A 27993-nucleotide genomic window follows, 5' to 3' on the forward strand; every position below is an offset into this window, starting at 1 on the left:
AAGCCGATTCCAAAATATGTACAGTATCATAAACTGCAAAACAAGGTCAAAGTCTAAATCAGGGTACTACAAAGTATTCTGGTCACTGCTCATAAATTAATTCTCCAAATAAATGTGGGTCAAATTTGGGTCATACACTTATAACAACTTCCTTAAAAAAAACTTGGAAATGTGCAGTTGTAAATAAGAAACTTTTGTTGTTGCCCAATTTAAAAGTCGCAGTCTGTGTAACAACATGAGTTCTACTTTCATTCCTATTGAATGAACTCATGGCACTAATAAGGCACGAGAGGAAAATGTTGTGCTGCACTGGAACACTGGCTGACTGCAGGGACAAAAAACACGTTTTTTTCATTTTTATTTAAATTTTCTTTCTTTAGGAGTTTATCTTCTAACCTGTGTTTCCTGCACAAAACAAATCCCAGATACATGCGAGTCAGATCCCTAAGGGGAAAAAATAAATAGATACAATAAAAGCAATGTTACTTGACACTGAACCATTTTTCTGTCTTCATATCATCTCAGGTTTCGTAAACCTGCAGCTAAGTCAGTGATGTCTGGGTAAACATGCAGCAACACAGTCTGATCACAATCCCATACGACCTTATTCAGCTGGACAGACCCTACAGACCCCCCCCCCCCACCCCATGTACACCCTTAATACATATGTACTCCGAGTTGCCCGTGGCTGCACAAATTCTTTATGTGAGAAACAGTCATTTTCTGATCCCAATTTGAGAGAAACACTGAGATGATTCCACTTTACAATTTGTGGCAATATTCACTTGATTGAGGAGATTTTCCTCCTAGTACAATGTTCTGCCAAAACCATCCTTGCATTTTGCAACTTCCTTATAAGCTGGAGTTAGTAAAGAACTGGCTCCAAGACACGTCCATAACAAACAAAACTAAAAGATCAAAACAACAAACTACTCCTGCTCAGTTTTAGTTTTCTTGTTCTTTTTTTTCTTTTTTGCTGAGCACTCCGCTACATCCCCATAAGAACTGTCTATTGGTTCACATTTCACTTTTTCTTTTTTCACCCATACACTGGGCTCGACTCCCTGCTCCACCTCCTCACGCTCTCTGTCTTTCTTTTTCTTCTTTTTCTTCCTCTTTTCCTCTAAAACATCACCCTCCTGGAAAGGGAGCTCCATCATCACTTGGTCCTGAATTTCAGATACAGGTTCCTCTTTCACTCTGACCACCTCCACAACTGGTTCATCCTCTCGCTCTGTCTTTACTTGCTTTTCTTTCTTTTTCTTCTTCTTCTTCTTCCTTCCTTCCGCCTCATCCTCTTCTGCATGCCCTGTATCGTCTAAGAACCGTTTGACCACTAGGGGGCGGAGGGTTGTAGACGAGGGCCCGAAAGCAGCTCCATCCCCCTCACTGTCTGCCACGCAGGTCAGTGTAGGGGTCTTACTGCCGAAGGGGTGGAATCGCTGTTTCAGACCTGGTGGTATGGAGGGAGCAGGAGCAGCAGGGATGACCTGAGGGGCCTGGTTTGTGCTGCTGTCTCCGTAGCTCTCACACACATTAAGTAGGCCTGAGAAAGTAGGACCAAAAACAACGGCATCTGATGAAGGACTATCACTGGTGAGGAGGTGGAGCTCCGAGGTACCGTGGGTGGATGCCAGGATGCTGTAGATCTGCTGGCTGCTCCCAGTTGTGGTTCCACCAGCGGCAGTGGGAACCTTCACGGTCTGGAGCCCTGAGAGGGGCACCTTGATGCCACTAAAGCTAGATGAAGGGAGGAGAACAAACGTTCACACAAAGCAGGCTCAGAAATGTTAAATCAATTTCTAAAGTTTAAGACTAATTCACCGAGAGTCTGTTCCAACCCTCACAGACTTGGAAGGCAACAAAATGAACAAAATGAATATTGTGGTATAAGGAAACTATGCAATGGCGTTTACACAAAATATTTTCTGAGGCTTCAGCACAAAGCCCGTCTCCAGTTCCAGCTGTTGGACCCAACAAACCCAAACTGCCCCATTGTCTCAATGTTGAGTCCATTTTACTTTTGATACAAAAACTTTTCCAGAGATTGCTAAAGTTTAGAACAAAGGATACATTTTGCCAATTCTTAAAAGTAAAGTTACACATACCATTGCTCATTCAAAATAACGAGAAGTTTTGACAACGTATTCTTGTTAGATAACATTAGCAAACTCTAAATAGATGTGGTATAGGTGACATTATGGAGTTTGTTTTATGTTTCACCATTGTTCTATAGTTTCAACCAGCACCGACAGTAGATGCTAACCAGTAAACGTTACGTACTGTGTGTCACTTCCACTTTTAATGGAATAATGCATGCAGCCTGCATAACACACTATGGCACACAAAGGTTTATCATTCTGCCTGAGAGATTATCCAGAAGAATTACAGTGAAAGAAAATATTGCGGAGATGAAATATGTAATAAATGCATACAGAAAAACCACCACTTGTACACACCACTGTGGGTTAAAGCTGACAGGGGCTTTGATGAGCCACAACTGGTCCTTCTTGTTCTTCAGACGCTCTCTCAGGGTACTGCTGCAGGGTTTATGGCAGAAAGGCACGAAATCAGAAGGACACTGGTACTTGGTGGTCTTCTTTTCTGTGAATCCAAACAACACCTCATCATTCATCATTCATCATTTCATCAATTAAATAAACTTGAGCACTAGAAACACAGACTGGCCCAGGGAAAGAGCACTTAAATAAAAGATCTGTTCTTAGCCTCACATTGCTTGCGTATGATTAATGAAATATTTCTATTTTGCCAAATAGTTACGTATGAAAAACAGATTACTTCATGTATGCTAAGAGTTCATGTTATCATTGTGATCGATTTTTGATCAATTTAGAGAAACGTGGACAAGTTTTTGACAAGAGCATCATCGGTCTGACCTGTGCTGCTTACAAATACTACAAATACATATTTCAAAAATACCCAGAAATAGCGGACTGAACTAGGGGTTTTCTTTCTGCCAAAATATGAGGTTAAGTCTATTTGTTTGGGTTCATACTGTATTTTGCAGTTTCTTGGTTGCACTAAACTTCTACAACAACTGAACGATCTAACTGAACTATTAGCATGTCAGCCAGCCAACACCAGCTTTAAACAAACAAACACGAAAAGCATATAGGCTTACCCGCTTCTCTATGCTTCAACGGTGACTTTGTGGCAGCAGTTTCCGTTTCATCTTCGCTTGATGACGACGATGTGTCTTTTGGCATTTTTAAATATTTTAAAACGAGCCGCGAAGTTATGAAAGTACAAGTTTTGAGCCTACAAACGCATGGCTGTGAGGGACGGACATGTGCTCACACCAAGTGAACTGTGACCTCTTGTTGCTTCACTTCCGTGCCAGCTTGGGCTGTAGTTCCGAATGCATAATTGGTTAAACGGTTTGCGTTCACAAAGCCGGGTGAAGAAACTCAAATACCCACAATGCCCCACGCAAGGTTACGTAACGTTCCAGCGCTCGTTGTGGAAGCAGTTGACAGCAGTCAAGAGCAGGCCGAAGTGGGTAAACAAAACAAACATATGAAAAAAAGGAGCGAAAACAACCAAACTATTTGATCTGCTTTTATATCGGTATAATGTTTAACACTGCTCAAAAGCGGTTTGGGGTTAATTAAAGAAGAAAGTCGTTAGCAAAAAGAGGGCGTACACCTGTCAAAGCTAAATAGGTTAACGTAGCTAACGTGTGGTAGCGCGTTAGCAAGCTAGCTGTCCCGTTGAGCCCGCTCAGGTTCGCTGGCCAACCATGTCGTCCCCGTCCTCCTCCAGGCGCCAGTGGTGCTACCTGTGCGACCTGCCTAAGATGCCCTGGACAGTGGTGTGGGACTTCAGTGAGGTAGTTTGTCGGGGCTGTGTGAACTACGAGGGAGCTAATCAGATTGAATTCCTGATAGCGAGCGCCCGACAGTTGAAACGAACTCACGGGATGCAGGACGGGAACGTCAGGTCACCCGGCCCTTCGCCCAATAAACACGGCACATCTGGCAGAGGCGAAGCGGCGGCAGATGGAGGCAGGCCGCACACCGATCGCTTCGAAAGGGGAGGTGGAGGAAGAGGGGAAAGCACCAGCTCAACTGTTCGTGTTCCACCCAACGGGCTGCACCGAGACGGCCAGCCGCCCCAAGAAGTGAACCGTCAGAGCCCTAGCAGCAGCCGGAGACCCATGTTAGGCGCTGCTATCCCTCCTAGCCTAGTAACTCAGGCAAGTATTGCAGGGATTCCCCATGGGCTACTTGGAATGACTACCAGGGCCGGCCCTATGAACAGCCCCATGATCTTCCCTGCCCCAGTGCTGGCCGAGATGAGCCGCAGGCAGCTGGGCATAGGGATGGGTATAGCCCCTTTTATCACTCCGGAGTTGGAGAGAGAGCTCAGTTCGTCCCAGAACCAGTCCAAGGCACAGGTCCACACTGCTGTGGTGGGCAGCAGCGCCAGCAAGAGTACAGGGCTCCCTTCGTCTTCTTCCTTGGCTGGAGGTGTGAGCCAGACCAGCCCCAAGCCTGCCTCATCTCCAGCCAGGCAGCCACGCCCCCTTACTGCACGTTCTGGAGGGGAGCCCCTGGGATCTAGCACCTCTGCAGAAGCAGCCACCACAGCTGCTGCATTACCCCACAGTGGTGCCTCTGAGCTGGCATCAGCATCCACTGGCAACACCCATTCAACCGGAAATACTTTGTCCTGCACGTTGTGTCACGAAAGGCTGGAAGATACACACTTTGTTCAGTGTCCATCAGTACCAGGCCACAGGTTTGTGTATTTGCTTTAGTTTCGCATGTGTTGTTAAGCTGGCGTTTTATACTAAATGGTGTAAAACAATTTGTGGGTTCATGTTTCTGTGAGCAAAATGTTTTGATTTAGAGACTTTCACTTGGTTCAAGTATCCAATTTAAGCCTGATTGTTATTAGTAATTTTATAGACTGTAACAACAAGCACGTCTTTAAACAAATATTTAATTACCTTAATAACAGTTAGTTGCCAGTATCCCTGAACATAATACCACTGAAAGTTGTAATGACTTACTCTTTGACTCCATCAATTCTAGGTTTTGCTTCCCCTGCACCAGAGTGTATATCCAGAGCCGGCGGGGCGATGGGGAAGTGTACTGCCCCAGTGGAGAGCGCTGTCCATTGGATAACTCTCCCAATAGCCCCCCGTGGGCATTCATGCAAGGAGAAATCTCCACCATTCTGGGCACTGCCGGCCCAGGAGCAGGAGCCGCATCCACTGCTGCATCTGGAGCTGGGCCAGGGCCTGGCTCTGCGCCTTCATCCGGGTCTGGGAGTGGAGCCGCTGGTGGAGCCGCAGCTGGGGGTGGAGACGTCACCGTCAAGAAAGAGAAGGAGACGTGATGATGGATTCCATGGGAGCGAGGACTCATAATACCAACAGGCAGGTCCACAGACATTTGAACACCCATTTTCAGGATTTTATATTGTGGGACCATTTTCACAAAGCACATTAGTTTACTCCATCCTTAAGACAGACAACTGCCACACTACTCGGTCCTCTCTGACAACAGCCCCAGGTTCTAAAGGTGGATGTTTGTGTACTTGAAGGACACCTTCACCTCGCCTCTTGTGGTTCTAGTTTGGGTAGTAGGTGTACGTAAATGCCATAAACTTCCCATTGACTTCCCTATATCAAAATATCTCTCTACTTTTAGCTGAAAAACTCCTCCAGATGAAATCAGTTGGAGGAACCTTCAGTTCAGATCATGTTGTCTTGTTGCTCAGAATAGCATGGTCAACCTGCTTTTTCAGAGCTCCCCCAGATGACATCATCTGGAGACATAATGATGAAAAACTCCTTTGGTGGATGTCATATGGAGGAGTTTTCAGCTAGAATTGGAGAATATAGGGAGCTCAGAGGTTTAAAAGCATTAATGTACATCAATACCCTAAACTAAAGCCATAAAGAGCAAGTTGAAATTTGGTGACGTCGCTTTTTTAAATGTTAAATATCTATATTCCATTAATGTCATCTGAACAAACATTTCTATTAGTGTTTCATCAGGAATTTTGTCACAATTTACTGATTCTTAGTTTTTTTAAAAGGCATATTTAGCATTTTGGCATAACCCAAACACATATTTGTGAGGTCATTATTGTATACGCATGAAAATATGGAACGATGTTGCACAACAACATACCTCTGATATAAAACGAGGCAGTTGAAGCCTTCTATGTGCTATAATTGTGTATATACAACTAGATTTTCTTTATGTAGACCAGAAAGTTTTGATATTGTGGGATGATACTCTGTGTAACTGATTATTTTAATTTAACCCCAGAGTCGTATCACACAACCAGAAGGAGATGTCTGCACTGGATTGCTGATAGACCCAGAACAGAAGCAACACAGCGACCTACAGTTCAGGAAACCTCCATTCTACAGGTCCTAACTCCACCTACACATGCCACCAAGTTCTACTCGACATTATCAGACTAAAATCAGATTTTAGTTGCAAAGTTTGTCCTCACACATGGGAGTTTATTTTTCCCTTTTCTAAGTAAAAGATTTATTTTGTCAGTTTAAACCCTAAATACCACAGTTTTGATGCTACAGTAGGAGAATGTGAAATCAAATTTCATTAATGACTGAAAATCCTGAGATCGTCCTGTGCATTGCAAGCTCATCAAAAAAAACAGCAGAGATCCAGGTGAAATAAAAACAACCATCAGCAAGAACATTAATATCACCAGGTGGATTTTTTTGTTCTCTTTGATCAATGTTCTTTATGATGTACTGTTGTAATCAAATGTTCTGGGCCAGTTAACAGCTGAACAGTGGCTACTTATTTTTTTTTTACTTAGTAGTTGTGCCAGTTGAAACAGTAAACACAGGCTACACCACTTTTTCTATAAAGAACAACATGCAACTACTACTAGATCTTTAAGGTTTAAGTAAAGATTCAGCCATTGCTCACAGGACTACGAGCGTGCTGACCACGGAGGTGTCTCCATTTCTCTATATCGCCAATAAATATAACTAGTAATTAATACTTATTTGGCATTGGGTTTCATTTAAAGGTAGCTCGCCTAGCTGTTAGTTGAACCTTCTTACCAGACTCACAGAAAGTGGCCATGGTCCAGCGTTCATTGTAACTGTACACTCAGCATTGTGTTTGCACAGAACAGCACAAAAACCTGCTTCAACAGTTTCCAAACAAGCACTGAAATGTTAGAAAAGTATCCACAGCTCTTCTGTGTCTTTTCCTTATTGTTGGCTGGCAGCACGAGGTCGGTTTTTGTTTTCTGGCAAACAATCGGATAATTTTCCATTAACTGATGGAGAGAAGTTTCTCCACTGAACACGGAAACATAAATGTGGACCTTGGTGACATTTGTTTGTCATCAGCTTTAAATGAAGCTGACTTTGACATAGTAAAGAAACTGTTTGCTGTATAGAACCAGTTAATCTGTCAAAGCCTTGACCAGCCACAGACTGTGTTAAACTGTATTTAAATTTTGCTTTCATACAAGATAGAGCCCAACCTACGCTTTACCCTGAATGTAAACTTAAAGTTATCTATTGACAAGCCTAGAACTATATTTTATACTAGAATGTTAAATGTTATATACTGTATAGTTCTATAATAGTATGTATGTGCAATCCTTAGTCATAGTATATGCAAAAGTTTGGAAAATGTAATTAAAACAATTGCCTATCATTTCTTAAACCTTTTGTTTTTTAAAGGAAGAATCCAACCTAAAAGCTAAAATCATCTACTGAAATACTCATACTGTAGATTAAATATCATTTGAGGGAGTTTCTCCCAAAATTTGAAACAACCTCTCATCATGTCACACTTTTAATAAAACTATGGCAGTATAAAGTTTGAAAACCACAACATAAGGTCATTGAGTTTGTTATTCATTCATAGTTAATAAAAAAAAAATGCTTACTCATGTCACTCAAAGTTTTTTATATTTCCATAAACTATTTCCATAGATTTAATGTTCTTGAGTTGAATTTAATCATTTCTTCAAACCGCTTTCAGGTGGATTCTTTCTTTATGTGCAGTATGTACTCATCAGTACAGAACCACAGCAGAACCAAAGGTAATCTGAAGCTGATGTTTCTGGATGTAAATGTTTATAGAAAAAGTATATATTGCTATGTTTCTATGGTCTTTACCGGTTTTCTTCATCAAGCCGTTACGGTTTACAGACCCAGGAAGTCTACTGTACTTCTTGAGGGGATTTTGCATATAAAAGTTTATAGTATTCAGCGTATCCCACAGATCAGGTCTCTTATAAAAAAATGTCTTTGAAGAAGCAGAATTTCAGTTTAATATGCACTGATAAATCATGCAATCCCTTGTTAAGTGCCTTTTTAAAATGTTTACCGTCTGTTTGTGTGTCTGGGAACCTCAGGGGAAGTACAGTTTTGTTTTTTTTTTGTTAATGGTCTAGTCAACGATTAACCTGAATCTGTTTCCCTTAAGTCGCCATCGGACAGCTTTTGCTTTTTCCGAAGCCTTTGTAAAGTCGGCCAGCCAGCCATTGTTTGAATGCGTTCTCTACTCACTGCCTCTTTGTTTATTTTCATTTATGTGCCTTTTTTTTTTTTTTTTTTTTTTTTTTTTTTTAGATCTGTTGGTTTTCCTGCAGCTTCATGTACAGAATAGACTCCAGGAATAAATGGGATGAAAACTAGTACTGGTTTCTTTTTCTCGAGTTCTACCACTGAGATGGTATAAAATATCTTGTTTATGAAAAATGTGGAACAAATTAATGCCCTTCTGCTATAATCCAAAAACATTGATTTTCTGGTATTTGCTTTCTGATCTAATCCAAGCTGAGTGTTAACCAATAGAATTGCTTTTGTGCAGCTAAAGCGATTCTTCAAACCAAAACTGGTTTGTAGTCTGGCAGTGTTACAAACATTTTCTTTTCTTTTTTTTTTTTTTGTTTCTTTTAAACCACATTTAAAGCATCGTGGACTGAACATCCAAATGGGGTGTTGAATTAAATAGGGGCATTTTCTAAAGCCTGACATCTTTAAAACATGTTCATACAACACAGTTAACTGATATACTGGATTTAAAATTGATTCCTCACATCAAATCCAATTGTTAGGATGTTTGACACTTTTTGCGGACTTTATGTATTTTAACATTTAGGTATTTGACCTTATACTCTAATACCATTTTAAGAGGATTTTCGGATTTAAACATATTTGGTGATTCTTGTCCGATATAATCCACAACGTTGGCGCATTCACTCACATCCAAAAATTGAGCTTAAATCCAACTGATGCTGCTCTGAAAGCCAGGCCAAACACGACCTTCCACACTACAAGCCACAAGTCCGTTCAGATATAACCAATGATAGAAAAAAAGCCCCCAATTCAGAGAAGTAAAATCCAAAACGCAGAAGGTGCTGATGTGTTTTCTACTGGCCACAAGATGGAGCCCCGCCGCTCTTAACCACAGTCTGCAGAGTGACGCAGAAGTCAGTTAAAGGCCTCGTTGTTGCGTGTGATCTCACCTGTGCAGGTTTTTTGGAACCGGTGTTGTGTCGCGGAGGATATTTAAACATTCCTCCACACCGTCCGATCTGTCGTTTCCACCATTAGTGTCAGCTCATTATGACTATTGTTAAACCAATTACAGAGGTGTTAATGGACGGCGGAGGACTTGTAGGCATGAAAAACCAACCTGCAGAGAGAGGATGTGACGACGGGAATTTAAAACGAGCATCACCTCAGTCAAAGCTGGAGCTCGATACACAAGACAACTGGTGTTTTAACGATTTAAGATTCAAAGAGCCTGAGGACAAAAACGCTATGCTGCTTACATTATGGTTTCCTTTTTCCTCAGAATTGCAATGCGCATCTTCCACCAGCGTCTGAAGGCTGCAAGTAAAAATTCTAAATAAGCGATGGAGTAAACATGTCCTACAACCTACTGACCTCTGACTGTAAGCTTCTGTTTTCTCCCATTTATCTGCACATCTTTAACTGTAGGACCATCGGTTTCTTATTCTGCTGTCGTTCAGCTGTAAACTGGATTAGACACATTTCCACTACCCGTTTGTCTCCATCCCTCAGAAACTATTTTATACACCTTCTACAATCATACACACCAAACTAGTTTTTGTAAATATAAAAAAAAGATTAATATAATCAGACCTCGGAGGTCAGAGTTTAGCAGCCTTTTTATCTATATCACGGTCCAGATGACCAGAAAGGCTCTTGATCTCTTTCAGGCTTAATTAGATCATTACAGACACTGAGGTGTTAGCTCATTCCACGTGTTGATCGAGATGACAGCATTTTGCAAACAGGCGTTAATCGCCGAGTCCTTCACAGGTGATGTCCTGCGGAGATAAGGGACCTGTATCATCACACAGATGCAGATGAATTATCGCGATGCGAAAGGCAATTAGCAGGTGATGATTCTGATGTGGATTTTGGAGCAAAATATGCACCATTAGTTTACCAATCGTGCCACGAATATTTAAAAAAAAAAAAAAAAATCAAGTATCCGCAATCATGAAGGCAACACAGCCGCCAGGTGGTCGGCATCTCTTTCTACTAACTTAGAATGTAACATTTTACACCAGAAAACCCGTCTGCGCGCTGCTTTTCCTTCCTGTTATTTTGCTCGGGATCTTTTCTCACAGTCTAATCCCGTCGACCTCCCGCCTGCGCATCAATTACATCTCCATTGACTGGCCATTAGGCAGAGGCATTGACATTCACAGGCGTCTGTCTGCACCGAGGCTGGATGTGTATTCCAAAAACACAAGAGTCCGGCCCTATGCATTACATTATTTATTGTATTTCAAACGTCTGCAGGATCTCAGGAGAGGAGGTCTAACACATTCAACCGAGCCAACTTTACGCACAGATCGCGCACAAAAGCAAACAACTGAGGCGCATGGATCCGCAAGAAATTCATATCCTGTGTGTGTGGTCGAACGCAGGGTCTATTGGTCGCTTCAGGTTTTTGAGCCATTTTAACATGTTTTCACTGGGGCAAACGTCGGTTTTTATTATTGCTTGAAGGTTTATCACTGCGGCGGTGGGAACTCGAGCGGTGCGCTGTTCTCCGTGTCCGATTAGGATCTATGATCGTCTGATAGGCAATATTCTTCTTTTGATAGTCAAATATTTCACCGGGTCGTGATTTTTTTCACGATTATCTGGAAATATTTGACTATCAAAACCTAGAATCTCAATACAATTGTGCCCCCAGGAAACATATTACAAAGTTTACAGCCCCAGCGAAGAGAAGGCCGAGAGAGGTGCATTTACGCCCCACAACACAACAATATTCCCTCCTTACTCCAATAAAAGTTACCTATGATTTCTACTATTGGTGTAGAATATAATCAAATACGTAAGAGATTGGTAGAGCAAACACCTGTCTCCTAGCTGCAGAACAGAAACCTGGTAAATACGTTTTGACCAACAACTCCATCCTTTCAACTTCAGTGTTTTCTTCAAACAAAAACAGTCCCCACAGCTCTGTCACTGAGGGATTATGGGACAGTCTTTCGTCCGGGTGGCCCCGGTGCAGCCGACGGGCCAATATACAGCACGCCAGGGGGCCACATCGGCCTTTTTGCGGGGCCCTTCCTGCATCCACGGTATTCAAATGTGAGGGGCGGGGCGGGACACACCGGCACCCTATAAGAGGAGGACTTCGAGGTTTGTCTCGTGTATTATTAGTGCTACACCTCCGCCTGTCACACGCTGCGTCCCGAGGCCCCGGTGGAAAAAAAACCCTAAAAAAAAAAGAAAACAGGCCAGATGAAGAATCAACATCTGCTGAGCCACAACGACATTTAGGTTATGAAACAATGGACGAGTGACAAATAAGAAATATTGACTTTACTATCTCGGACAGAGCCTCATATTACTACTTGATCTTTTGCTCAAGCATTTTTGGCTCTGGGTATTTTCTCCCTCTTTTCGGCAAAAGGAGACAACTTTCTGTTTGGATTTCCCCCGAAAACGTCAACTTCATAAGGATTCTATATTAATTTAGACTTTTTTTTTCCCCCGCAAGAAATCCAGCCACAGATCAGTCTTTCTCCTCCAGAGATTTGTGTTGGGGATGTTGAGCTCTGTGAAGATGGAAACCCATGATCTACCAGAGTGGAATACTTTCTACAGCGAAGCCAGTGAGGTAAATACTTATTGAAAAAATATAAATTCCGACAATAACAATTAATAAATCCATTTTTTTCGTGTTAAAAAGGTTTAAAAAGAACTTTTGTATTGGAGTTATTCGCGCACACTTTCAGCACGACTCCACAATAACAGCTGGAACCCAGGAGGAAAAATTAGAAAATACTATACCAACTTTACACCACAAGGTTAAGCTGATAAAAATACTGTAGGGGTTTAAAATAAAACAAAAGTAATAATAAGTGATAGCATATACACGCGCACTATTAACATTTTATATTTTATTGCAACACAGGAGAAAGTTTCTCAAAAAAAAAAAAAACAGTACAAAATTTCTTCTGCGAAAAAGCTCATAATAATTAGACTTTATTGTTCAAATATTTCTTTTTTTTAATGAAAAAAAGATGAAGACAAAATAAAAAGAGATATTTTCACAATTTGCTAACCTAATTATCACTTCATATTTTACGCCTTTAATTTAATTATGGATACACGTGCAGCCTTATTTTAACGCGGGTTTAAAGAAATATTCGGGCTGATTTCCGAATTAGGCCGCTTTCTTTTGTGTCCCCTCAGCCGCTGAAGTGTCGCAACAATTGAGGTGTAAAAGTATCAAGACTTTTCTCTCCTCGCTAATTCAATTAGAGGTAATTCCATCAGCAGCTTCGCTTCCCGCCTCGCCTCAACCTGATGAAATTACCGAGAAGAAAGAGTCTGATAATATTTAACCAAAGATCACTGAGCGGGCCGAGATGCCCTTTTATCCCCCGTGGATTTTGCTTATTCGCATATTTAATGCGTATTTCTCCTCTCACTCGTTCTGAGATTACATTTAAAATATTGGTGTAGTTTAACACACAATTATGATTTTTTTTTTTACAAAAATATAAATAGATCAGGAAAAATAATAAAATACATACTAATAGCGAACTACTTTTTTTTCCCATGGAAGCATTGGAGGAGTGCGTCTCAACTGAGAGGCACCATGACGCGCTTTTTACGCATTTTCAGGTTAACATCGCTGTGTGAAATCCATGTCCTCCCTCCGCGCACTGAGAGCTTCATTGTGCATTGATAAGCAGTCACATTTTAAATGGAAACTCAGGCCGCATTTCTTTCACTTTTAACATTTATTTTACTGAGGGAATTTAACAACATCACACATGTAGACGGTGTTTTTCAGAACCTTAAAATTACAGGTCAATATTATATGATCTATTTTATTATTGAGTTTAGTGTTGTTGTGAATAACCAGGTGTTGTTCCTCTTTTGTCTCCAGATGTATTCCTCTCCCAATAGCATGAACTCTGGTTTGGGCTCCATGGGCTCCATGGGCTCAATGGGCACCATCAACAGCTACATCAACCTGAACCCAGCCACTGCCTCCCCAGCAGGTATGAACATGCCATACCCCACCTCCGGGCTCAGCAGTTCTCCACTGGCCTCCATGGGCTCCGGGCCCAGCCACATGTCCCTCTCACCAGTGGCCTCATCCCTCAGCTCAGGCTCTCTTACCCAGCTAGGCCCTGCTGCTCAAGGCTCCCTGGGTTCCCTGTCCCACTACCAGAACATGGGCCAATCCATGAATCAGCTGGGATACCCCCCTACTGCGAATCTGAGCAGGGCTGGGCCCAAGGAGATTCCACCGAAGCCCTATCGACGTTCCCTGACCCACGCCAAGCCGCCATACTCCTACATCTCCCTTATCACCATGGCGATCCAGCAGAGTGGTAGCAAGATGCTCACCCTCAATGAGATCTACCAGTGGATCATGGACCTATTCCCTTACTATCGTGAGAACCAGCAGCGTTGGCAGAACTCCATCCGCCACTCACTCTCCTTCAATGACTGCTTTGTGAAGGTGGCTCGCTCACCAGACAAACCGGGCAAAGGTTCCTACTGGACTCTGCACCCGCAATCAGGCAACATGTTTGAAAATGGCTGCTACCTGAGGCGCCAGAAACGCTTCAAGATTGAGGACAAGGCATCAAAGAAAGGAGGCAAGAACCAGGAGGGGGGCTCAGGGAAAGGGGGGCACAGTGGGGACCACCTGGTGGAGGATTGCAGCCCCACAGGGGGATCAGAGGGAGCTGACTCAACTCACTCAGACAACTCCCACCCGGGCTCTTCCGATGACCAGCCACATTCCAGAAACTCCCTGGTTCCACTAGACTGCCCTTCACTGTCCTCATCACACCTTCACAGCCCACCTGTCTCCCTGCCTCCCTCCTCCACTTCATCCTCCATGTCTCTCTCTGCCACTTCCTCGTCCTCCAACCCACTTCTCCACTCTCAGTCTTTAGCGAGCAGCTCACACCTCCTGCCGAGTGCCATGCAACAGCACATGGACTTACAGAGCGAGGCCCTCAAGTCCCTGGACCCCCACTACAACTTCAACCACCCCTTCTCCATAACCAATCTCATGTCCAATGAGCAGAAGATGGACCTCAAATCTTACCAGGACCAGGTGATGGCCTACAACAGCTATACCAGCAGCTCTCCTGTGGGAGCCAAGCAGATCTATGACAGCCCTGGGCCTGCTACTATGGACTCAGGCGCTTATTACCAAACTCTGTACAGCCGCTCTGTGCTCAACGCCTCATAATATGGACACACATACACACCCTCTCACACACACCTGTCTGTAGAGGTGAGCCAAAATGGAGACTTCTCTTTCTCTCTGCCTTTTCTAAAATGGACACCTAAGCTCTCTTTCTCTTCCTCTATCTTTCTCTCTCTCTCTGGCAGAGACTCACATTTAAAATGGCTGCAGTGTTTGAGGGACTAAAGATTTGCTTTTCTTTTTTTTACCAGCTCCAACAAATATGGAGACTGGCTGGTTACATGGAGGACAGGAAAATGAAGATGAATGATGTAAGCCTTAAATGATGAAGACATTTGACTGGTCTGTGTCTAAGTCCAAGTTCATACAGACCCTGTCTTTGCCTGTTGCAACAGCACTGCGTCAGGCAAAACTGGCTTTGTACAAAATGTAAATAGAGGTAATGTGGGGGGAAAGGATATTTGCATTTATTTATGAAGGGAATAAATTTTAATATATCTTGTATAGCGCTCTGTCGACCAGTTACAACCCAAATGTGAGGTGTTTTGTTTTTAATCTAAAGACGGCAAGTAGGAGGCAAGTTTCAAGTTACTGCTTCAGGCAGGTGTTACTGCAGCAGGAAACAGTACATTTATTTGTGTTACAGCATTTCATACTACGTTCCTGCATTTCTGTCAGATCAAGCATCCCTCAGCAAAGTTAAAAAAAAAATAAAAAAAATGGTATGTTGTTTTGGTTCATATGAAGAAGAAAAAAAAAGCCATTTTCTCCTTGCTGGAGCACAGAGGAAACAGAAATCCTGCAGCCAGAAGGAATGAGGCAAAGTAACTGTGGTAAAAAATTTTCTAAAAGAAAAAAAGTAAAAACATGTCATGCTTGTTTTTTATGTTTTTAAAAAAAAATCATTTCATGTTACCAGTACAAGAGCAGCAAAACTAAATGCTTTCCCACAGAACAGCTCTCTGGTGCAGAGGGGAGTTCAGTCAGTTACTAAAACAGTGAGGGGAGGAGAGATGCACTATGGGAGGATTTACATACAGTACTTTGCACTATGGAGCTCCCACTGGCTAGGTGGGCTGATAGTGTGTGTGTGTTTGTGTGTGCGTGTGTTTGTGTGCATGTGTGCGTGTGTGTTACAACAATACTTAGGAATGCCCCCCCTCCTTTCCACTGTCAATGCATCAGCTCAATGAGATCAGTGTAACAAAGTCACAGGGTGTCAAATGGCCCTCGCTGTTCAGAAAGTGCCTTTTCTTCAAACAACTGCTGATCTGATAAGAGATCAACGTATCGACAATCTATCGAAGGATTATTCCGACAAGCAGTAGAAGTTTCAGGTCACATGTTGTCCCCTTTGTGGAGCAAATTTTAGTTTCAAAGAAAGGTCTTATTTAAGCTACTTTGCTTTTCAAACGTTAAAAGTGTGCTGATGATATATTGTTTTTTTTGTTGTTTCTGTTGGTTTAAATGTGATTTAAATGATTCATGTTTCTTTTTTCTTATTAAAAAGGTAAAAATGTGGGAAGAAAATGTGTATTAGTTTCTTTTTTTTTAACTTTATGCAGCTCTCAGTGTAGATAAAAGAATTTGACCAAAAATGGCACTAAATCATATAAACATCTTTTTCAAAGCTTCATATAACAGAAAGATACTGAAAAATAATACGTATAGGTTTTTTTTATATTATATTATTATAATTATAATTATTCTTAACCTGTGCACAAAACATCTTTAAAATTCAGCCAAGGAAGCAAACTCTGCAACAACAAGCGGAGTTAAGAGGCAGAATAACTAAAGTGTCTGCACTGTGCAGCATTATTTGCGGTACCTCCACAGCTCATCCCACTCAGTCAATCAATCAATCAATCACATTTTTTCACCTAGCTGGCAAGGCAGTGCTGCAGGAATAGCAGCCTCTCGTTGAAACAGCTCCTGACCAAATGACTGTGGTGTGTGACATGTAGACTTGCTAGACTAAACACGCCTGGATCACACTGAGAGCCTCAAAGCAGACCTCTGCATAGGCCATCGGCCCAGGCGGCATCGCACACAGACACAGACATGCAGCGAGACCCGGACCTCTCCAAAAATGACTGACCTGCCTCTGACCCTGCGCTAGAAAAACTATTAGTAAGTCAACAAAGCAGGGGAAAAGTAAAATATTCGGATCTTTAGTCTTCACTGTGTGTGCGCAGGCTTAAAACGTCCCTTGACCAGTCATTACGCTATTGTTTAATGTCAGAAGAATAAGGCACAAAGGGAGCATTCATGCATATGAGAATGTTGCAAATGATAACAATGCCCGACACTTATGAGACACACTGATGGTTCTCCCGCTTTACACCTGCAGGAAAATAAAAAGTACATGTATTGATCTTCGTTCCTGCAGCTGCCCTCCTGCTCCTCTGCTCGGTCGCCAGGACTCCTGTCAACCCGTCTGTCTGCTTGCAGTTGCTCAACCCAGCCCCTTGTTGCTGAAATTGTCACGTATTTCTCGCTGCTTTTATCCTCTTTTGTGGAGAGTCCAGATGCTTCAAGTACAGCTACACACTAACACACTTTTTCTCTCTCTCTCTCTCTCACACACACACACTAAACATGTCAGCCCCATTGTTTAACCTCTGATCAAGGGATCACAGTGCTGAAGCACAGTGAGGTACCGCTTACTGCAGAAATGTGAGCATTTTTATTGGTATATGAGCCTATTTGTGATGCAACGCCAAAACAATGGGTATTCAAAAGAGCAGAGCAGATGTTAAAGAAATACTCCCTGATCTTTAGTGCGAGTGGGATTCTAACGCAGTTCGTCACCTTGCATACACAATGGTCCCTTCAGAGCAGTTGACTTGATAAGATAGGTGAGCTCCCGCCCGATATGGTCTCCACAGCTACAGAGACACAGTCTCTCTTTCACACACCACAAACCTGGTTGCTTCAGGTATGACTAACCTGGCGGACTCTAAAATGTCACTCTGATACGTCCCCTTGCAGTAATCAGGTGACCGCGCCGATAGCGGCCGCATTCAGTCCAGGCTTGTCGTGAAGAAAACAGATTAGAGTATCCACAGATAACACACTGTGGCTTGAGGCTTTTTTAAAGAGCAACAATGTTAAAGTTAAGAGGGGAACAATTTCAGCAGCAAGGGGAAGGAACAAAAAATATGGTTTGACCCCTAGATCTGCAACCTTTCGGCTGTAATCTACAACACTCGGCTGACCCAGTTTCCAAACACAAGACTCTTAGAAAATAGATACTGGCTGCTGATAACAGTCTGTGTGTCACAATAAAACAATCTCCTCACCCAAATAGCCGTAATAGCCCAGCTAAAGATATGATTTAAACAGAGATTCTTTTCCACATATATTCGTGTGCAGGAATCTCTCGTAGTTTTCAAAAATGCAAGAAGCTTAAATCTTAAAACCAAAACCCGAATCAGAATAGCTTTTTATTCTACAATACCACCTCTCTACCGCCCTTCACTGTACATAAAACTGGGGTAAACTGACTCAAAATTACAATGAGTTATTTGGCAGATGCTTTTTCCTTACAAGTTAAGGAGCAAACCTTTGGGGTCTTGGGGACGATGACTCTACTGTGCTCTACGATCCTGTGTAAAAGGCTTTTAATACTACTTAAACAAACCCATGAAGAAATGACAAATACCTGAAAAGGCTCAAAAACCAGCCAATTGTTAGAAATGGGTCAAAACAATATACTGCATTTTTTTTCTTCGCAAACAGGGAGAGTGATGATCTACGGTGACCTAATTATTCCTTTAACGTGGAAATACGTACATTTATGCATATTACGTTGGTTGCGAAGGCAATAATGTGTCACTGCTTTCCCATGGGTGATTCGCTGCAGGATTTGGGACTCAAGGTGACATTGGTTCCACGTGAGTGCATTTAACAGGATGAACTATACGAACATAATAATAATTTTGTTAGGTATCCAGGGGTTGTATTCTGTAAAGTGTAAAGAGTTGTTCCTAGTGATACAAGGCTAAGAACTTTCTCCAAAAATGTACCCTTAAAAGCTAAGACTAAATCCTTGAAAAGTTAAGTAATTCACAAAGCATCTCAGCCCTTAAGACAGCTTCTGAGGTAAAAACTGTTGAGAGTATGGAGGACTTTCAAGAGGCTTAAGAGTTTCTTAAGCAGTAGTGAAAATGACAGAAATACAGGCAGGTAGAAAAAATATTCTTGATACTCTAAATGACAGTGAGTTATTAAATGCTACAGATTAGACCATGCAGGGATAAAGTTCATGGTCAATTTCATCAGAGATGCGTCACATCTCTGGCCCAGCACCGTAATGCCATAATGCCAGAAATTCACACTGACACTGTTGCAAAACAGCTGAGCTGAAACACGTGATGCGAGGACACCGGATGAGAACGGCCCGAGGCTGCTTTGTGCCAGCTAATTGCTACTAGCTGGGGGACAGGGGCTCCTCACACATTACCTCCATCCTGACAGGGGGACCACAGCTGAAGTAAAACAGGTAGGCTGCCCTAATATACACTTGTTATGTGAAAAAAGAATGTCATAAGCAACAAATGTGCTGAAGTAGTCATTTTAAAAACATATTCTGTTGTAGCCTATTTAAGATTATTTTCACTTCTGTCAGTTGCGTCAACTTAAATTAACTTATTTGCATCTTAGGGCACAAGAAAAAAAACACTGACAGTAGTTGAGCGGGGTATTAGCAAACTTAAAAGACGGTTTCATGTTTTACATGGAGAGGTGCGGCTGACACCTGATAAAGTCTGCAAAGTGATTACAGCCTGTGTGATAATTCACAACACATGCAAAGTCAGACAATTCCCAGAACCTCTCGAGGACAGTCCCGGTGACGGCGATGAAGAGGATGATACTGAAGTGATTCACCCTGATGTGGTGATGGACTTGTCCCAGAGTGGGCTCCCTCACAGAGCTGAATTAAAAGTTTGGCTTATTAGGCATAAGTGTATATCATAACTGATGGCTGTGTTGAGGGAATATACCATAACACAGGCAGAGCCTACATTTGAAATAATGTCAAAGGCACATAATTGTGTATAATTTCTGTCATTAGGGTTTTTTTTTTTTTTAGAAGCTCCATTTTTTTTTTGTATTTCTCCACCTATGAACATAGGACTTTTTGTGCTGCCTGAAGACGTCCATGTCAAAGTCTTCTGTACAGCAGAGAGGCTGTTGCTGCAGCAGCAGCAGCAGCAGCGGCAGCAGGCAGCATAATTGATACGCTTGCTGAAGGTCTCAGATGGCTACATGCTGCCGAAAAGGAGGAACACAGTATATTTATTTGTTTTTTTATTTTTTCTTTATGTAAAATACGACATGCCAAAGCATGTACAGAATTCTGATAGGCCTGTCCTAATTTTTATTGATTCTCTTCTCTTATTGATTTATTGCTTTATGAAAACCTAGTCTTCTTTCATTTTCTCTGTTGGATCTGTTTAATCACTGAACTGTCTATGCATTCTGACTTGGTGAAGCCTATTTCTGATTGTCCAAGGACATTAAACGTGGGCACATATAACTCAGTATTTAAGTTAACTTTGCCATCACCTGTGCATGAAGAATCCCGTGTGTATGCTGCAGTCGCCCCTCCTTTGAAGCTGGATTTATGTAAATCTTGCGTAGGTTCTGCATAGCCACAGACCCTACTCCCATCGCCACGCCACAGCCTGACATCCACCTCTCCAGAAACATACCTTCACTTTGCGTTGATATGGACAACAACAAGTGAGTAAGTATCGTTCCTCTGTCCAGTTGAGTTTTCATGTTCCTCCACTTGTTTCTGTTCCTGTTTTGCATTTTTGCTACATGCCACCAAATGCTTCAACTTAAAAAGACTAGCTGTCACTCATATTATTGATGAAGGGGGTTTAATTTTCTCCTGCTATTATCTAACAGGTTAAGTATACCACTAAAATTACTTGCATGTTAAATAAACGCAAGTGAATAACATTTATCAGTGTGTAAATAGGTTGTTTTGCATCTAAGCCCATGTTTTCATACATTAGGCTGCATGAAGTATGGAATATTACACAGATTATTACATAAAGTAATCAAAATTACATTGAGTGTCACTTTTCGACCTATTGATATCACTAAGAGTGCATTTTGAGCTCTCTGTATATGTCAGCTGGATCAATGACTACAGTTTTTATAGCTACAGTACTTCTATTCAAGAATATGTCTAATAAGTAGCAAATGGCACCGGAGACTCAACATGTCCAACTCAATTAAAATTTACCAACTGTGGCCAATACTGTAGGACTGCCAAAAATAGTGCAACAGATGCTACGCAACGTCCCAACATTGGCTGATGGCCGACTGTCTGCTCATATTAAATAATATAAAAAAAACACTATGTATTGATTTAGATTCATTTAAAAAGAGTCCGTGTGATTTGACAAAGTGACATTTATGTGCGTCACTGTGCAGCAGTACAGGTGTTTGCATCAGGCATCTTAAGAGCTGTGACTGGTACAATCATGCACTGAAAGAAAGAAAGAAAAAGGGTGGTGCAGTTTTTCAAGATGTGCAATGCAAATGAGCCACCACATCCTGGATCCTGTTAAGTGGATGTACTGTTTACACTGTTTGTATTATTGCCTGAGGAGAGGGAGGGAATGGAGGAAGAAAGGGAGAGAAAAGAGCATTTACAGTTCAGCCCTCAGGTATACTCTCTCTTTTTGAAAAATAAATGAGACAAATGACAAGCAGGTCGGTCAATTAGTTAGATCCAGATCTGAAGCACAACAAATTAGCACTTTTTTGAACAAAAAAAGTCTGTTAGGTATATTATCAGGACTTCTATGTGGACACTGCAGACCTTGTATTTGTAAAATCAAACTAATAGTTGTGATAAAAGAAAATGACTTGCACCTGTAAAAGGTCATATTTACATCAGAATTCCTTTAAATTGAATTGGAATTTCAATATATTTTAAAACCATTTATAAAATGCTGCAATTTAATAAAGGACATAGTCAGTATGACAGTAAGCCTTCACATGGAGTTAGTAAAGTGCAGTTAGGAGACAGTTGGTCAGTTAACCAGACAGGTGGACTAAAGGTGTAAAGAGGCCATCAGATGGAGATGACAGGAATACAGGTCACAAGACAGGTCAAACACAAATTTTTGCATAAGGAAAGGAAATATCTACAACCTAAATGTGAACAGCGACAACTTGTTTCAGTGGTTTTTTGGTAAACAACAATTTTAAACACTTTCAGGTTCCATCCATCCATCATCTTCCGCTTCTCCGGAGCGGGTTGCAGTGGCAGCAGGTCTGTTAAGGCTTTCCAGACATCCCTCTCCCCAGCAACAATTTCCAGCTCCTCTGGCAAGATTCCGAGGTTTTCCCAGGCCACATGAGGTGTAGAATCTCACCTATAGAATCTCTCCAGTGTGTTCTGGGTCTACACAGAACCCTTTATTAGTTTAGTCACCACCGAGACCTCTTGACACATATACTACATATACTGAGAGCTTTGTCTTACGGCTTAGCTCCATCTTCACCACAGTGGTTTGGTAAAATATAAAATAAAAAGAGAGAAGTTGGAGTTATAATATTAAACTTATAATTTAAAATATTACTTTGTTATGTGTCATCATTGTAGTATTTTTTTTTTACTTTAAATTGCATTTTAAATGTCTCAGTAAATGGTCTGCACTTATAGTGAATGAGACGAATAATTTGCAATATTAATAATAATATTATTAATCAGTCATGACAGAGAAACAGTCAGACAGGTAGAGCTGCAGTTAGCGAAAAAAACAGAGACAGCTAGTTGGTATTTCATTCAGACAGTCATAGACAGACAGACAGACAGAACGCCGCTGGCCAGCAGAGGCACAGATAAGTGGTTGGACTTTGCTCTGTCGGCCATGGGTGTTGCAAAGAGGCCTGAGATAAAAACCTGTAGCCTGAGAGACGAACACAGAGGAGGTGGCCGATAACATTTTACCTGACGGTGTGTGCGTGTGTGTGCGTATGCGTGGGATGGACAGGGAGGACAGTATCGATCAAAACACGACCATCGACTCAGGGACACAGCAGATGCAAACCAGGAAGGGAAAAAATAAAAAAAAAGACAGCGGCAGCCTGTACAATTTAAAAACAAAGCAGCAACAACAGCAGGTTAAAGGTCAGGGAAGGCAGGTTTGTGGAGAGCTTGCTGGTCATAATCCCTCCGTCTCGGACTCTTTCATTTGTAGCAATGTGCTCCACAAATGATGCATTTAAAATTAAACTCATAATTTGTCATGTGGAAATTCTTTAGCTTCATTAATAGTTAAATGATTTATGAACTGAATAGTTCAATTCATTATGTAACTTTTGTTTTACATCTGTTATGGTTTTCACGGTTAATCTGGAATTTCCTATGTTGCATCCTGCGCGTTTTAACTGTTTACTTCAGGGATCATTAACATTTCGTCTTATCTTAATTTGAATAACATTCTCTGTTATGACCACACACAGACCACCTGCCGCTCTGCTGTGCAACATGATACATTGAGAATTTCAAAATATAAGTCATGTGGTTGTCAAAAGTATCACATAGTTTTATCTGGTGTCAGCTTAAACAAAGCCTCTAGTGAATCCAACCGAGATAAGGATCAGTCATATCAGTGTTTAAAATACTGGCTGCATTACAGGCCAGACTCCTGCTACTGCGCTATAGTTTCAGGATGTTTGTACACGCAGTGAAGGATGTGTCAACTACAATATCCTCAGGACTTTGTACCGCTCTCTCCTTCTATTGTGTCTGTAGAGAGGCTTGGGTTAGCTTTTATAGTGCTGGGTGTAGAACTGGGTTAAGAGGGATGCAGGGGGGAATCCCCCTGTGCAGATGGTTTGCACTGTATCTCCGAAATATATCTTCATCCACAAAATCACCTTCATTTCCTAGACATGTATGATATCTAAATCATAAATCCACACTGGCATGCAAACTAACTAAATCAGTTTTTTTTTTGCTCTGAGCAAAGATGATGCTGCTGAAAGCCCCTGGCAGCCCCTGAAAGTACTGGAAGACTACCCTCACATAAGTACAACAACAATCTGAATCAGAAAAAAAAAGGGCTCGAAATAGTTTGTCGTTCTGTTGTGCTGTTCTCAATTTGCTACAATAAGACAAACTTTGCAGCATGTTTCCAATTTCCACTAAGAATATTTGATAGGAATTTTAATTAAAGGCCCTTTCAGACTAAACAGTTCTCGGGGCTGCACCGGGGCCGTCGCAGTGATGCAAGTAGGCCGATGCAATTATGTAATCCTAAACCGATTTGTGATCAAAATCCTTTTTTATAAAATGTGCTGTTTCACTCAAAATTTAATAAAGTGGCATAATAGCAGTCTTAGGTGGAAAAAATGTCAACAGCATGACCGGTTCAGTGTCCAACCTATCAGTGTGCACTCAGTCCCTCAAAACAGCATCCATAGAAATACAATCATTCTCAGTTCCTGCATGCGAGACGCACAAAAACCAGGGTTCGTTCAGTAGTTTAAAAACTGCAAAAAAAGTTCCGCTGGACTAAAAACTCCTACACAGCTTTAATCCGGAGATTTCTGAATCTGCCACTTTTGGATGAGCTCTAAACAAGGATAAATCAGTATCATACCGTTTGAGTTCCTCCTCCATCATTCACTAAGATCTACCGAGACCATAACACCTGAAATTAAAGCTTTTCACTTATGACCTTCTGAATAACTGTCTCATCACTGCTGCCTTTGTCATAGCTGGGGCTATTTCTTCTGTCAAAAGTCCAACTGGGCTGAAAATCTCCATTAAATGAATGTTTAGTTTTGCGGTTGGCACGCAAACGTTTCTCTTCACTGCAATCAGTGAGGGAACAGAATCAACATATTTTTGGCAGTTTGACCTTAACTTTGCCTCAATTTTTAATGGTCAACCATTAAAAGGAAGCAAGAAGTGATAAGGCAGGTGTTTTGGTCTTGAAACAGAGTGATCAGCCCTGAACACCCCATTTCTTCATAGTTTAAAAAAAAAATAGTAATGGTCTTTCAGAGTTTCAGAACAGTGTAAGGAGACAAGTGCGATGAGACCTGCAGGAATGTTTAACATCTGGACTGCATGTGTTGGGTAAAACACACTGTTCTAGTGGCTAGACTTTAAGACAACACTGCTTGAATTGACATGACAGCCACTACTGTGTGCCGCCTTGTAAATCACAGATATTAAAATACACACACACACACACACACAGGGCATGTCTCAGATGGATAAGGACAGGGTGTCCACCCTTTGCCAAACGACTGAATCTGATGGAGCGATGTGTCCGACTGCTCTGTTGACCCTGGCTCGGCTGCCTGGATGTTTGGGGTTGACTGTGTGAGAACCAGGACTTTGATTCAGAGTCACTTTCTAATTTCTCCCCCGTGGCAATATCCACGTTGTTTATTCAGTTTTCATGTTCGTTTTTTTTATCTCTGTATCAAAGAAGTATTTTGCTTGCATGCTGCCACCTTTTATTTGTGACATAAAAAACATGGCAGATTTGCCCTGGATTTGGACGAAGAAGGAATTAAGCAACAGGAACAAAACTTCCACAGGCTGTGGATTGTATTAATTGTATTAATTGTAATTAAATGTTAATTTAAAGAGTTTAGGGATATTGTGTGACGAAACTAGAACTTGCCAACCAATAAATGAAACGTCAAATTCACGTCATCTTAGACAGAGAATCAGCTCTGTATTTTTGAAAATAAAAAAGATTCCTTTTCATTTAATTCTGCTGCTTCAGAGACAAAAGTGCAGTAGTATATGTATAACAGATAATACTTTACCCAGATTACCCTCTTTTAAAAGAAACAGCATTATGAAAACTATCGTGTTTACTGCAAATCAACACGATAAACAGATCTTTTTACACATGACAATAGTTCTTTCATTTTAGCAGAGAGGTCCATCAACAAATGACACAACACATGACAAACTACACAATGAGAAAACACCCACCAACCACCCAAACACAGCTAAAAAGGCCATAAGTGGTATTTAGAATCTGTCCACATTGCACATTGGATCCAAGTTCAGATACAAGGTGATTGTATCCAACCTTTTTTATAACTTTAGAAAAGCAACAATTAGACGTCCGCTCTCACTTCACGCTGCTATTGGTAAACTGTGCCAAGAACTTTGTGCTTCACTGTGTCTTATTACTTAACTTTCTGTGAAACCTTGAATGTAAATAACTGGGTGCGACGCCATGAAGGTCTTCGTGGACAGACTGTGAGAAAATATGTGCCCATATCACATCTCCCGCAGCGTAGTCACCTTTTGTTCAGCATGATTAGAAATCACAGTTGTATTAAGGAAACGCCTTTGACCCTCTTGTCCTTCTCCAATATTTAAAAGCAAGGACGCAGGAAAAAACGGGTTATTTTCAAGCAGACAAGAGGTTTAAGTTTGTTTAGCATTCAGACCGTCCCATTTCAGTAATGATGACCGTTTTTTTTTCTGACTTCATAAGGAAAACATGAAAGGGAAAACATATAATTAAAGAGAGAAATATATTGCTCAAGAATCGTGAAAGAAACTTTTATATTCAGAGTGGAAGAAAATCCAGAGTTTAGCCAGAGACATGCAGCCCAACATTCATTAATTTAGCTGCTGTTGTAGGTTATTAAAACAAAGAAATGTACAAATCTAACAAAGCTCTGCTAGATCTTCATTTGTTTTCATCTATTTATATGAACAGGACCTTCAGAGATGTTTTGTCACATCTGTAACAGGTATTGAAAGGATTCAAGGTTTCCGGTTTGATAGACAGTCTAACTGCTGGTCTGATGTGACAGGAAAAGTGAACCCCCAGTGATTTCTAAAATTGACAGAAAGCATTGACAGAAACAAACAGCTCACTGTGTTAACTCAAGTACATCAAATATAAATAAAACATGGCTTGATGACTCGATGTGTGAGCGAGGAGGCAGGAGTATGGGGAGGAAGACAGCCATGACTTGACAAATATCATCACGACACTGATTATTTGCTGCAAATATTTGCAGCAAATCAGAGAATTAATCTTTGTTTACAGCACAGACAATCTCTGACTGTTTAATATTCTAACAGCTGAAAATCAAATTTGCTTTGAGTGTATTTTTATCGGTGTATCGTGGAGTTGAAGAACAGAGAATGTAGTCCTGCAAGTGTGATGGCCTGGAGGCCAGTGGTAGTTTGTCTTCACAGAGAGAAACAATAAATCTATGATTTTTCATCTACAGACCACACACACACACACACACACACGTGAAAATTAACGTATTACACGTTATACACATACAAACACACACACAATGTCCTGAAGTTATCTTATCAGTCATCACAGGTGTGCTGCGTTAGAGGGACCCCGCCCATTACTGGTTTCCTGCTGGGGATGGAGCCGTTAAAGCTACAGTATGGACCAACATCTTCGCTAGAAAACATGTCTCTCAATGTAGAGAGGTGCTGTCGAAGCCTCCTGTAACCCAGCACTGGCAGTGCAGATAGTAGAGTTGTAATTATTTGTCTTTAATTAGTAAGCTCAGGGAATTTTGAATTATTGTAATTGCATAAAAATGACTACCTGAAGTGCTGGGCAGAGCGTGATAGAGTGCAGCTGAGCACAGAAGAGCAGGGAGGAGGGGTGACGGGCAGATCGACTTCCACACATCCAGAAAAAAGGCTGGAACCTAAAACATAAAGAAACAACACACGAACTGTGATGAACAGCATGTTTCTGTTTGTTTCACGTGTCAGTCGAAAAAATTTTAGTTGAGACATTTGTTAGCCTCACAGAGTACTGTAACTCTTTTTTCCAATCTGAGAACTGACCCAAACTTCTCATCCTCGTTTTTTTTTTTCTTCTTTGTTAACTCTGCCCTCTCTCAAATACTGCCATTGACCACAATGAACTCAAATCAAGCTGCTTTGTGGCCTTTGACCAACAGCACTGACAGTCGCACCACTGTGGAAACTGCAGCCAGGCACTTAGAGTTCATTAGCTGTGTGTGTGTTCAGCTGGACACACAAACACACACACGTAACAAGGGATAAAATGCAGTGGTGCTGCGAAGGCGGAATTGCTAAGCGGTTAGAGATGCAGGTTCCAATTCACAAAGCAGATGGTGAAACTTGGGAAAGCAGACATTGTCTCCACCCTCAGCAGCAGTTGATGTGCCTCTGAGCAAGACTATTCAACTGCACGATGAGTGTGATAACTGTCTGGCAGCAAAGGATAAGCTCCCTGCTGAGAAG

General features: G+C 41.5%; 3 protein-coding genes and 1 long non-coding RNA gene across 5 annotated transcripts; 3 read left to right on the plus strand and 1 right to left on the minus strand.

The window, feature by feature from the left end:
• Positions 1-341: 341 nt before the first annotated feature.
• polr1g (RNA polymerase I subunit G) lies at positions 342-3489 on the minus strand. The gene is made up of 3 exons (XM_067507573.1): positions 3143-3489; positions 2460-2604; positions 342-1740 (listed from the first exon to the last, which is right to left on the minus strand). The coding sequence occupies exons 1-3, from the start codon at positions 3225-3227 to the stop codon at positions 930-932; spliced, it is 1041 nt and encodes a 346-aa protein (XP_067363674.1). The 5' UTR covers positions 3228-3489; the 3' UTR covers positions 342-929.
• A 3-nt stretch (positions 3490-3492) lies between these two features.
• On the plus strand, positions 3493-8607 carry irf2bp1 (interferon regulatory factor 2 binding protein 1). The gene is made up of 3 exons (XM_067507572.1): positions 3493-4761; positions 5058-5404; positions 6306-8607. The coding sequence occupies exons 1-2, from the start codon at positions 3761-3763 to the stop codon at positions 5362-5364; spliced, it is 1308 nt and encodes a 435-aa protein (XP_067363673.1). The 5' UTR covers positions 3493-3760; the 3' UTR covers positions 5365-5404; positions 6306-8607.
• Positions 8608-11685: 3078 nt separating this feature from the next.
• On the plus strand, positions 11686-16239 carry foxa3 (forkhead box A3). 2 transcript variants are annotated; one of them, XM_067508338.1, is made up of 3 exons: positions 11686-12155; positions 13437-14807; positions 14972-16239. In XM_067508338.1, the coding sequence occupies exons 1-2, from the start codon at positions 12084-12086 to the stop codon at positions 14760-14762; spliced, it is 1398 nt and encodes a 465-aa protein (XP_067364439.1). In that variant the 5' UTR covers positions 11686-12083; the 3' UTR covers positions 14763-14807; positions 14972-16239. The 2 variants fall into 2 exon arrangements, with proteins under 2 accessions (XP_067364439.1, XP_067364438.1); XM_067508337.1 differs by having other exon boundaries at positions 13437-16239.
• Positions 16240-18015: 1776 nt separating this feature from the next.
• Positions 18016-23455, plus strand: LOC137129564 (uncharacterized). Its single transcript, XR_010914731.1, has 3 exons — positions 18016-19224; positions 20367-20472; positions 21967-23455. It is a non-coding gene; the product is annotated as an uncharacterized lncRNA (long non-coding RNA).
• Positions 23456-27993: the final 4538 nt, after the last annotated feature.

This window comes from Channa argus, chromosome 6, assembly GCF_033026475.1.
Source record: "Channa argus isolate prfri chromosome 6, Channa argus male v1.0, whole genome shotgun sequence".
Classification (NCBI taxonomy): Eukaryota; Metazoa; Chordata; class Actinopteri; order Anabantiformes; family Channidae; genus Channa; species Channa argus.